The sequence below is a fragment of the Anopheles aquasalis genome, chromosome 3 (assembly GCF_943734665.1).
Source record: "Anopheles aquasalis chromosome 3, idAnoAquaMG_Q_19, whole genome shotgun sequence".
NCBI classification, from domain to species: domain Eukaryota; kingdom Metazoa; phylum Arthropoda; class Insecta; order Diptera; family Culicidae; genus Anopheles; species Anopheles aquasalis.
The window spans coordinates 5,962,081-5,975,000 of NC_064878.1; the positions used below are offsets into that span (position 1 = coordinate 5,962,081).

General features: G+C 52.3%; 1 protein-coding gene across 3 annotated transcripts in view; it reads right to left on the bottom strand.

Annotated features, from left to right (window-relative positions):
- LOC126577660 (calpain-11-like) overlaps positions 1-12,920 on the bottom strand; it is a 38,174-nt gene that overhangs the window by 19,746 nt on the left and 5,508 nt on the right. For all 3 annotated transcript variants that reach the window (XM_050239452.1, XM_050239450.1, XM_050239451.1), the window contains exon 2: positions 11,062-11,724. In XM_050239452.1, coding sequence (XP_050095409.1) covers positions 11,062-11,164 — 103 coding nt within the window. In that variant the 5' untranslated portion in view covers positions 11,165-11,724. The remainder of the gene's footprint in view (positions 1-11,061; positions 11,725-12,920) is intronic.

The window sequence follows — 12,920 nt, forward strand, 5'->3', positions numbered from 1 at the left end:
GTCACTAGCGGCAAAAGGGCCCACGCTGCACACCGCTTAAATTCTCTTCACTAACGATGGGGGGCCCCGGTGCAATTGATGCAATATACAAATAAAATGAAAGGAACCGAAACGACACCAACGAAACGATCGCAGAGCGAATTGAATACCCGTCCGGCCGTCCGTGGTTCGGCTTCGGATTACGGGGCCACAGCGAACGTGCACCAGCTCTGCACTCGAGTGCGCCGACCTATGAAACCCACGGGCAATGGTGATGCTTTTGCTAATAATCCTTCCGACTACGGCGACTAGCAGCAATGAGCTGAGCCGAGGCTGCCTGCCTAAGGGATGCCGACGGGCGGTGCGTAGGTGTCGCAAATTGGCGTCCAAAGCCCCCGGAAAACGTCAATTTGGGGTGGCGATGAAAAATTGGATCCAATCCTGGCCCAACGAGCCCCCCTCGACACAACACACATGTCGGATCGTATCGCACGCGTAGCGATCGTTCGTAAGGTTGGAGGGTTGACGCCGGGTTCGCAGTTTGTCATACATTTATGAGCTTCCTTTGTGCGGCTTAGAATGTGCCTCCAAACGCTTGGGCATTGGGCGCAATGGAATATGTCCGGACAATGGTTCGCAATCAATGGTTCCGCGTGTGTGATAAATAGCAGCAGCTCATGGGCTTCGGGCATGCTTGCGTCGGAGACGCTATTGGAAATCGCATTAGAATGCCGATTATTGAGGAAAAATGATAAACAATTCATCGTTGAATACGTTTATACGGCAAACAGAACTACATTTCAGTGGTAATTGGTTTCCTGGGCAGCGATTCGTTGTTGGGCTATGTTTGCGATTGTATTGCCGATTAGGATTAGGTCTGTACTTCCTGCTCTGAGCACTTATCGCTTCACGATCGACATTGATAAATTGAATGTGCGTGAGCAATCAAGTGAGAGATGCGATTATCGCTACTGTAGCAATTAGTTAGACCGATGAACCGTCGATCTTTCGTTGCCTTTTTCACTCAGCGAGTTGGCGAAAGTGTAAGCTGTTGAAATGAATAATGGGCCCTTGGGCAGGTCTAGATAATTTGTTTAGAAAGCAGCATTCGGATAAGCAGAACTGCTTCTAATAAAATGATTAATCGGTCCAAAAAAGGCTCCAAGGCACCGGTTCCATGGTTATTATATAATTTAATTCCATGCCCTAAAGTAACTGCATCGATGTAGATCGCCAGCACGTCCACAACGATCACAAGACGGCGATAGAAGTCGTCGAGGGGACTGCCACGAGCAGCTTAAAGCCCATGTAAGACAAGCATGGCGCGCGCACACGCTTCAAGAGAAGAAAAGCTAAATTAGCATCCTCAACCAGTTTGTTGGCTTCTGATGTGCCGACGCTTGTCGCATCAACTTTCTTTCCACTTTCCTGTCTCCCCCTCGAGATACCACACAAGCGAGCGAGCGAGAGAGAGAGAGAGATCGCCGTAAGCACCGACGCTCCACAACAAGGAAGTCTGTCCGTCGGCCTGTTAACTGATGGCTCCCTCAAATGGCAGGAGAACGATACTGCGCGATAAGAGGAGCATCACCAGCAGCAGCAGCAGCAGCAGCAGCAGACAAACGGCAAAACAAACAAACCCAACCTCCTACCCACCGCGCCCCCTACTGGCTCCTTATCCAGCAAACACTCATAAATCAAAGAGTCGAAAGCAGCTGCAAGTGTGTGGCTTCGCTCGCAGAGTGGCTGGTAGCAAACGGTTGCGATGCTTCACCTCGCGCAAGTCTGTCTTCGCATGTCGTGGGAGAGGGGGGAGGTGGGAAGCTAGCGAGCAATCACCGCGAGAAGATTTCGCGAATGTATCATTGACGCCTACGCGCCAGTTCCCATCATCATCAGCAGCAGCACCAGCAGCAGCCCACCCTTGTCAGACGATCACTTTCGGTTCGCGATCACCATGTGGGTGAGTTGCTCGTCGTCGTCGTCGTTGTCGTTGACAGAGTATGTTGTGGCGTGTGTGACTTGTGCGCTTACAAGCCCCGGGGGGGTACATACGCATCTAATGCCGGATTTAGAGTGACGCCAGGGCGACCGACAGCGCCGCACACAGTGTAGGCCGCTCGAGCGCTCGAGAGCTCGTGTCTTCGGACCGCGGCGGCAACTTTTGGCGAGGATCTGCTGCCACCAACGGGGATAGCCAGGGTGATTCGGTATTCCTGTAGGAGCGCTTGGTCCGAAAATGGATTGGAATGGAAGTGGACGCCGGCCTTGGGCCTATCTTTGATTATTTATCTTGCCCACTCCAGCGGTTTGTGATGCGGACGCGGACGCTTTCCGCCGGACCAGACGTCAACGACCGATAGAGTGCCTTCCAATCTCTTTCTCTCCTTTCTGTCTCTATCGAAGCCCAAATAGGAGAGTGAACTTCACCGTTAATGGCAGCATTTCGCAGGCGCACTGGAGGCCGGATTGGGCAAAGTAAAATGTTATAAATCTGTTCTGCCCGTGATTCATTGGTTCTGCATAAATATATCAGCTGCGACTCCGGTTATGGTTATCAGCCGGAGGATGTTGTTTCAAACTCAACACTCACAGACACACGCCCCGGCGAGAAGGTTGGGTTTTAATCAACGTAATGTGTGCCTGTCCCCCACACACATGTCGGTGCCGAATTTGTGGCTGCCGCCAAGTGACGTAACACCGGGATCGGGCGATCCATTAAGCGCAAGGATGGAACCGACCGCATGACGGCATCACATTTTATCCATTTTTACGGGCATCCAATTTTGCGCCAGCAAAAGAAGGAGAAAAGTTTAATTTCTCGAGTCTTCCCGAACTCTGCCGCATCGTAAACTGTGTCGCGGTAATGCCCCTGTGACGCTGACAGTTTTGTGTTCTGTTTCGGGGCGGGGGGGATTAATGAATTCTAGCGACCTCTCGTTAGTTGTGCACTCAATCCGCGCTCGATCCGCATGACAGTCGACAGTGGAAGTCCCATCTCGCTTCACGATCACTTCATGGTTGCATCAGCGGCTGCTCGTTCCATTACCATTCTTTGCTCATTTTGCGCCACACACGATGCAGCAGCAGCAGCTGTACACAATTCTTCAATCAGCCTCTGCATCATTAACGGACGAGTGGAACGAGTGCGAAAGATAAACACATCCGCAACGGGCGCGCGACGTGCCATAAAAGCGAAGCTGCAGCGAAGCTAAATAATGAAGCCAACAACTTGATCGTCCAAACAAACAAATAGGTTATGATGGGCGGCCGACAGATCCCCCGGGGGCAGTCCATCATACGCTGCGCCTCAGCTGAGATAAGCGTGAGCTGGTGAGGTGAAGCAAAACTTAATTTCAACACCCGGGCGATGGGTGGCCAGCAGGCAGCGGGAGTCGCATTCATCTAACGCTAGCTGCAGCTACGGAGGGCATGAATATTCAGTTTGCGTTCAGTGTGCGGTGGATAAAGCTCTGCTGTTTCTGGCTGCAAAAAAAGGGCTGCGCTAAACTCTGTGCGCTCTAATGTGGCATAATTTTACTGCCCTTTCAGGTGCCAGGAGGCCGCACAAACAACACACTGTCAAGAGGGAGAAAGAGAGTGCAGAGAGACAGAGAGCAAATTGAGTGCCCCATTCCCCGCCCGCTTCCTGGCTGAGGACAAAAATGGGAAAAGGGAAATGAAATCACGTTGGAAAAACAGAAGGAAAATTAGTGCCAAAGGCACTACGCGAAGAACTGCGCGAAGCCATAAAAGGAACTCGGTGAAAGGGAGCAAGGGAACGGAAGGGAGTGGAAGGAAGGGGGCGCTGAGTCATGTTGCACTTGCTAGCTGGCATGCGCCTGCATTCAAGCGCACAACCTAGTGCCACAGCCGCCACCACAGAAAATGGGCCAACAGCCGATCCAGTAGCAGCAGCAGCAGCAGCATCGGAAGAAGAGAGCAGAGCAGAAGAAGAGCTGCAACCTGCATAATGCACTTGCACTACATATCTGCATTAACGAGTGTGCAACTAACACACGTATGAAGCACAAAAGCGCATTGTTCTGGGCCAGCAGCATACGTACACACAGTAGCTCGTCCCCGTACCGTCGCCACCGTGCGCCATTTTCACTCTTCATTGGCTTTCCCGGCTACGCGGTGGGGGAACACGCTTTTCACGCGAGCGCAACCAACTAGGCGGCATTGTGTTCCCGATTCCCGACCGTTCGGCATTTCCTCGCGCGCGCGGTGCTTGTTTTCCTATTTTCTTTTTTTGCTGTTTCTGTTTCTGTGTGTTTTTTTTTTGCGGCCCTCTCCCGCTGGCAACACACGGGGCCGCCATTGATTGACAATCCCCGTTTCGCGGCACAAGCTCTGACAGCTGCAATCCTCTCGTCGGCACTTTTACTTTAACGCGCGCGCGCGCGCGAGAGAGAGAGAGAGAGAGAGAGAGAGAGAGAGAGAGGGAGCCTTCTGCGACGACGACGACGGGTACGGTTCGTCGCTTGCTGTCCGTCGTTGAAGTCATTTGTTTCAACGCTTCTTGTGGCGCTGTGCGATATATTAGATCTTTATCGCGGCCCTCCGTGGGGGGTCCACTCTCCGTGGAATGGAATTTTCAGCGTGAATTGAAATGATAAAACACTTAAATTAACTGATATTATCACTGTTTTAGACCAATTTTTCGCGAGATCGCGAGTGCGATAGAGAGAAAGACTGAATGCACTGAGTGAAGGGCTTCTATGTTTACTAGATGCATCTCCATCTTTTAGATGGAGCTCCCCTCTTCGCCATTCGCCACTTAATGACTCCATCGCAATCGTAGCAAGCGCCACGTCCGGGGCCGCGGCTCGTTAACTTCATTTCGCAAGCAACGCCCCAATTCCGTGTTGCTAACCTCTCCACCGTCACGCCGTCAAATCCGGTCCGGATTGACAATCGCTCGCCTTCGGTTCGGTGTATTATTATTTATCAATTAGGCTGATCGCCGGCCGGATCGTCGTGTCCTCGTGTGACGTACGTGGCGTAAATGAGGCGTTAAAGGCAAAAACGCACCAACGCACGCTCATTTCCTGTCACCTGTGATGCTAGGTGGATGCGAAGCGGACCGATACAACGGAACGGCAGCTACCGCAAATCCACTAATTACACGGGTCCATTTTTTTTTTTGGTTTTGGAATTTGGCCTACACCTCCCAAAATGTAGGCGCGCGCGCTCTCCACTCGGCGAACGGCTCGATGCTCGAACGGTGTCAAGGTGCCGAGAGGGGCGAAGGAACAGCAGAGGATGGTCTTATGCTGCGCCGGAGAAGTGAATGGATGATGATGATCATCACCACCGCCGGGATTGAACTAATTTTTCTGCCATCAATCTTTTCTTGCGCTCTCAAAATCTGGGAGGAGGTATTATTTATGAGTTACACAAGGTTTCTGGGTCCAGCGGGCGTCACCCGGGAAAATGGGGAGCACATTTTTCCTCTCCCCTCCCCCCCACCCCTTGGGGTCCAAAAATTGGGTGACCCACATTCCTGGGGCGTGAGCGAGAGTGTAAAATGGAAATGCGACTAAGCTCGGCTAGAATCGTTAGAAGGCAGAATGGAGACACCATCCTCCCAGCGATGAACTGCTTTGCACCATCCGAAATGCCTTCTCGAGACAAATCACTCGCTTTGCGAGTGAGTTCGTGGCCTCCGTTTGTGCCTGCGACGAAAATGCGTATCCGTGGGATCAAATCATGCCACGCTATTCAAATCATGCCGTGTCTTTGAAGGGGAAATACCAAAACAAACAACCACAAAAGAGCCCAGATTGCCGCACCGGTTTGACCGCTGTTGACGGTTGTGGTCGAGAAAGAATTGAATTCGCGCAATTAGCGACCCGTTTATGAAATAGATTAGAGATTTTAGAGCGACATTTATGAAACAGATAATTTGCGTGATTTAATAATGCTCCTTTGGTGTCGTAATTCGAGAAGAGAACACTTCGTTGTAAAAAAGCCGGATAGATCGGAATCTGTTTGCTCTCCAAACAATGACCCTACTTTAGACAACTGGCGTCCGAAGATTGTCATCTTTGCTTCTGCGCTTCTAAGTCTAGAGCCTAAATAAAGTTTTACAGCTTCTTATCGCCATCATCCGCGGTCTGGTTGACTGCTTTCGTATTTCGTTCGCGTGTCTCTTCCAAAACTATCCCCAAGGAAAGGCAGACTGTTAAGAGCGAGCTGTAACTTGTACCTTTGTGTCCAGTGATCGTCTCTGGCTCACGCAGTTCACACGCTCACCGACCGACGGAAAGCGCTTCGATTCGTTGGTCGGCGTGAAAAAGGTCACGCGGCATTGTTAAGTGATCGAGCATTGATCAACCCTTTTCTCGGGGCCCCGAAAAACTGGAGCACTCTATCATCATCGTCGACTACCTCTTCGGCTTGGGTCTTTTCCGAGATGAGTACCGATAGACGACGACGGCCTCTCGGGAGCGGTATTTATAGCCACCGAGCCTGCAGGAGGTCCTCCGGAGGTCACTAAGCATTCCGCTTTCGTTTTTCCCGCCCCGGAAAGGGAGTAGCTTCTCCTCCTCATCCGCACCCCCTCCGGGGGGGGGGGGGAGGGGGTATGGAACGAGTTGAGTGGCAGGAAAGTGGCAGTTTTCACTGACCAGCAAAGTAAGCTGTCGTGTGTGCGATCGCTCGCTGGCTCGCTCGCGGAAAGAAAGAGTGATCACGCGATCATCGACGACATCCGGGGAGCCCCAACGCCCCCGGATACCGGAGGACGGAGCAGATTGATACAGTTTCGTCTGTCTGGCCATCAGCCGTTTCACCGCAAGTTGTCCCCATGGAACGCTTCTCAGCTGATTTGCATACATTAAGACACACACAGCACTGGCGCACCTATGCTCCTATCAGTCGCGATGCATAATTTGCATATTTTCTCCTCATCAACAGCCACAACAACAGCAACAACAACCGTGGGGATTCCGCGAGGCGTAGTACATGGGATTTAGAAATAGAAATGCGATCGACATACGAGGGAATGTTGGCGCTTGGCGGTGGCCAGGTTACTTTGTCCCCTTTAGGTCCCCTTCGTGATGCTCGTGACGTACGAATTTGGTATGGCGCCTCACCAAACATGTCAATGGCATGAGCACGAGCACGAACTCTTATCGTATGAAGTGGTTTTCGCGAAAAACAACAACAACAACCACACTGTTGTCACTGCACCCGGAATTCCGCGGTCTCACGAACTACGAACCTGAGGTTCCGCAACCCCTCGGCGGACGCACGAACCGGCGCATCACATCCGCGAGCGCTTCTTCCAGCGCCAGCAATTAAGAGATCCGATTAGCGCCCGCCAGCCGATCGGTCCGAAGCAAACCAACATCCTTCTCCGCTTCTTCCTGCGGCGAGCGAGAAAGAAAGTGGCCACCACATTTGCCTTTTTGATTTCTCGTGGCCCCTCGATGGCCAACGAATCGAATGTGTCACGTCGAGGGAAGGAGGCGCCCCGGCGATACCGCGAGGGAAGTGGAATGCTGGCAGAGAGTGATAATTACCCGACCATTACACGGCCACAGGGAGCACGTGCACCCGCTCGGCGCTCTCCGCTGGTCATTTACGATCTTTTATGGTTGCCTTTCCTCAGCCCCTTTCCTGTCACTTCACTTTATGATGGCGGCATGCTTCTGGAGTTTGTTTTGGCTCCCAGCCTCAGGGACCGGATCCATGGATCTCACAGTGGCATACGGACGATGCACTCTTCGCCGAGCATTGTAAACACTGCAGGGATTCCATCCAATCGGTATCCAACCGTTTTGGGAAGTTCATGTCCGCATCATCCGGTAGCTGGTGTATCCTGTGTGAAAGCTGTGAGTGGCTTCTTCTGATCAGCAAATTTGCATAATCTAATAGCTGCGGTAACTTGGCGCCCTAGGCTCTTGAACCATTTTCCAATTTGAATTCTTGAGAACCCGAGCGACCTTAAGCAGCAGAGAGAGGTGAAACAATCGTTTGACTGTCTAAATGGCTGGCTGTTAATATTACAAATAGTTTGATAATTCCAACCCGACCGATATGGTGCGACGATGCTTAAAATTAATAGAAAATGTTGGTTTTCTCCCACTCTCTTGGGGAAGGTTAGGCCGTAGCAATGACCGATAGGCCGAATTGGTACAACTCAATATGCTGGGGTGGAATCGATTTACAAAACATGTAGCCAGCTAGCGCTTCTATTCAACCAACAACCCCTTGGGCCACTACTACGAACGGAGACCACATGATGGACCAACTCCGATGCCAATAACCCCTTGGGAAGGGGGCTACAAACATTTGGAATTCCCTTTTTTGGCCAGCTACGGTTTGGTCGCGAACACGAGGCAGCCGAGCAGGAAGAGGAACTCAATCGACTTCCCGGCACACAATTGCTTCCATCAAACGCACCTTTGCCGGCCATTTGGGGGGGGGGGGGGGGGGTACCATGGAACGAGAGTTGAAAGTTGGCTTTCATAAATATGACAAATTTGCGTGTAATTATGATCGTTTGGTGGCCCGGTTTCGGGCTGGGCGGGGGCTCGTTTTTGGCGGTCAACCCCCCGCGGCTAAGCCGCATTCATTTCCCATGCGCCGCGGGCGGCTTTTGCGGTCACACCGTTCCCGGTTTCGCGCCGACAATGACCTTCAGGATTTTTCGGGTTCCCCCTGGAGTGAGGGAACTGGAAAAAGACCCAGTTCAGAGCCCGGAGTTGAAGTCCGAGTACCGACGGTCGGCTGGAGTGATGAAGCAGTCACCGGACTCGCGCGAGCGCATTGTGTTGGGTAATTCTCATTCCTTGAAGCTCCTTGGGAGTGCTTTGCATTTTGCATCCCCAAACCCTCTGGAGCACGGTGAACACCCGCCGCTCCCCCTTTTTTGGAATGGATAATGGCGGCCAAACAGTGCGGGGTTTTGGGTGTCGTAATTCAATATTTTCGCTGGAGCTTGTGCTCGCGCGCTCGTGCGCCTCCTCGTCCCTTTTTGGTCACGCTCATGACTCGGGGGAGGTTGATTGGCTGGCATTTCTGGCACTGGCACAATGGCAGACAGGCCACACAGTGACACTCGTTTTGTGAATTGAATTGTTAATGAAGCGTTAAATGAAGCAAGCAAGCAAGCGCAGGCCAAGTCGCGATGCTCGATCGTTATCGTCGCTGGACAAATTTATCGAAATCGTGACACCCCAAGGTCAAGTTCAATTCACGCATCGAGGGAGAGAGATGGGAGAGCAAGAGAGAAACGAACTGGGCAGCGCGTGCGTCCTGAGAATGAGGGACAGCAAAAATGTGAAACTTTTTGGAAAGTAAATTCCCGGATTCCCCGTCGCGTCGCATCGCGTCCAAAGGCATTCCAACCAGCATCTCATGTGCTGCGGGGGAACAGTGGAGAGAGGAGAAAATCTCAATTATGCTCCAGAATGGGATGATAAGCGGGAAGCGAGCAGCAAGCAGCGAGCCGGTGCGCACCTCAGAGGCACATTTCCCTTTGATTTGACCGCGCACCATCGTCACGGTGTATCGATTGCGCAAGACGTTCGTGCTAAATAGTTCCGTGGCATTCCCTCTCCATACATTCGACGGCATCGACGGCTCCACTGGTCTCGCCTGTGTTGAGCTGTGTTCGATCGGCGATCGTTGGGGAACGATCGATCCAACAACGATCGAAGGATGACGGCAAGATGGTGCCGCTGCCTAGTGGTGGACAATAATTATAGAAATTAGCTGACGGGTCTGCGGCTGAGAAGTAGGTCCCCTGGGCGGCTCTAAACCCGTAGCGCGAGCAGGAGATTTCTACAGTCTACCTTCGCGTATTAGCGATCGATAGCAACGGTGCCAAGCCACAGTGTGAATCATCCGCAAGCACCACACACAGCGCGTGACAGAAACGCGATAACAAACCCCGGGTAGACACGGAACAAGGAAGCTTGGTGAGGCTCACGGTGGCCACAGCGTGCTGCTTGTGATCGCCACCGAACCGTGAAGGTCTCGCTGGCGCGACCGGACGGAAGGAATGCTCGTAAAAATCCTAATTTTATCTCTTCTTCAGCCTGCCATCCGTGTCCTCCATCCGCGTGACAAAAAACACCCAGTGTCCAGCGTCCAACTCGTGCGTTTGTGTGCGTTTGGTTGAGATAAGCTTCCCCCGGGGCCCGGGGGCGAGCGGTTGGTTCGCGCGCACGATCCATGCGAATCATCACCTCGAAATGGATCGTAATCGAGAGGGAATATAGCAAAGGTGCGCCTCGAGCCATGCGCGATGATGGTTGAGAGCATAAACATAAACAGACTCGCAAGGGGGGCTTTGCAAAGCTGCTGCTGCTGCTGCTGCTGGTTGTCATAAAATATTTAAATGATCCTCATTTGTAAAACCATCGTTTTGTCCCCGGGGGGCGTTTGCGCGAGATGAGTCGTGGCTTCGTAGCGATTCATGGGAGTCTGTGGTCACCCTCTACGGTACAAAGCTTTGCGTCTTAATGGTTGCTGTGCACGAACGGGAATGAAAGAATGACTCTGTTCTCGGCGTGTTCTGCCGGCGCAACAACGTGTTAAAATTTGTCCATCATAAAAGCACACCTTTCTGATGGTACCGCGATGTCACTTCGCAGCCCAAAACCCCACCGGCGGGGGGGGGGGGGGGGGGGGGGGCTCGCAAGGTGGTCGATCATAAAATGATGAATGGCTTAAGACACGGCTAGAGACAGCCGTCGCGTGGAAGCGCTTCTTCACTAAGCTGATAAATGAGCAACATTCAGCACCACCACCGGCAGCATGCGTCAATCATAAAACGCAATAAACACTCGAATGGCAAAGAGCAACAAAAAAAAAAAAATGGTTGCGCTCGGCAACAAAATTGTCAAATAAAAAATTAGAAGAACAATCGTCAGCGAACGGATTCTCACCGTTTAACGATCGGAGCGCGGGGAATGAAGACTTCGGGAGTGAAGAGAGCGAGAGAAACAGAGAACTTGCCCACGACGATGATGAAGATGATGATTGGCGTTTATCGTTGATCGGAAATTTTAAAGTAAAATTGCGAAAGAACGGGGGAGGGGGCTGTGGAACTGTGTTACTCACTAATGTGCCCGTTGATGGCGACGGCCGGGTGTGGCGCGATGTGACCATTGCCTGCTCGATATCCGGACGGCATCATGGAGGCGGAATTGTAGCACAGAAACATAGGCGCACCGGTTATCACTTCGCGGGTGTTTGGCGGTACCGAAATAAAGGGATTCCAAAACGGAACACTCACACCCAGACGGTGTACTAACGCACACGCAATTGGCACCCTTTTGCCGCACCACAAACACACACCGACACGGTGAAAGAGGGAGCCCTAGATAGGCAGCCTTTTCCCAGCTTCAGCGTTCGCTTGCTCGCTCCGCTCCACTTCTAGCATCGCCGAAGTGGGTTCCGGTGCCAACCTGCCGTGCCAAGCCGGATCCGGAACGCCATGTTCGGCACCGATTCCCAGTGGTGCGCACCACCACGAAGCGGCCACAGTCTGTGTCGCTGTCCGCGCTGTGACTTTAACGCGAGCAACACGAGAAACACGGCACCTTCCGAACGCACTTGTTTCACGACTGTACGACCACTGCAGATTGCACACTTTATGGTTTTTGTATTTGCGATCACGATGCCGATTGAAATTCGCTCTCGCCCTCGAACGTTCTCATTAGCACGCACGGACACTCGGCGCTGTCACTGTTTCTGAAGACACAAGGAACTAGTTGTCTCAGTCTGCAACAAAACGGAAGATAGAAAAGACATTTTTTAATTATTAAAACATTTCCTTCTTCGTAGTGTACGTGGAAGATCACATTCTGCTGCTGATCGCCGATTTGGTTAGCAAATCCGGATCAAATCAATCTACGACCTCCGGTCATCCGCGCGCGTGTTTTGGGACATCCGGTCCAGCACAGAAGTTATACGAGATTGTAACAATACACTGCGGCCATCCTCGTAAACCTGTCAACCCCGGGCGGGGGGCAGCGAGCAGTACCAAACAAACAAACAAACAAACAACAACCTCCGCGGCCGGGCCTTTGTTTCGTAAAAGATTCGTCTTCGCTTTCGCTTACGACACGCGATCTAATCCGTGTCCTAACGATCCATCATCAATCACATCGATCACGATCCGGTGGAGTGGAAGTGCGCGGCGGGTGAGGAAGATGTTTGTAATTTAGAGACACCGAAACCAAAATCGCCAGCCCCGAGCGGTCTGCTACCACCTGATCGGTGATCGTGACGTGAGACGGCGGTCCGACCCTAATGAGCGGCTGCCGCGGGATTATGCTGGCGCGATAAGCAAACCGAGAGGATCAGCCGGCCCTCCATTTTTGTTTGCGATGGGATATTCGTGTCCCCGCAGGCAGCCACAACAAACACGCATTTTTCGATTTTGAAGCGAGCTGCGGATAGCGCGTGACTTTTGCGTGCTTTTTGGGACGAAGAGGAGAGGGCAGAGGGCACGGTCATGCCATGATACGGTCCCGCCCCCCCCCCCCCCCCCTTTTTCGTGCCAAATTAACACCAGCGATCCGTGATCAAGATCGATGCGGGATTGATCTTCACGATCTTTTGTGCTGGTCACCGGTACTCGCGTCAGTGTATGGGTGTCCGATGCTGGCATGTCAACCGGTGCCGCCATAGCGAATGTGCAGAATACCAAATCGAGCCGCGGGTTGCGTTGTGCAATCATCGGTGAAGATGCCATAACACTGGCCATTCAACTCGATTGGTCGGCCGCTCGGTGATGTTTCCGTCTCACGCACGCACGCACGCACGCTCGCCCGGTTCGTAATATCAATTCAGCTCGCACACATTTGCGTGTTGTCGATACCGGAAGAGATACCACGAGGAGGAGGAGAAGGTGGGGGAGCGGGAGGTGCTTTTTGGGCTATCAGCAGGCTATCGTCGTCAGCGGAACTGCCATT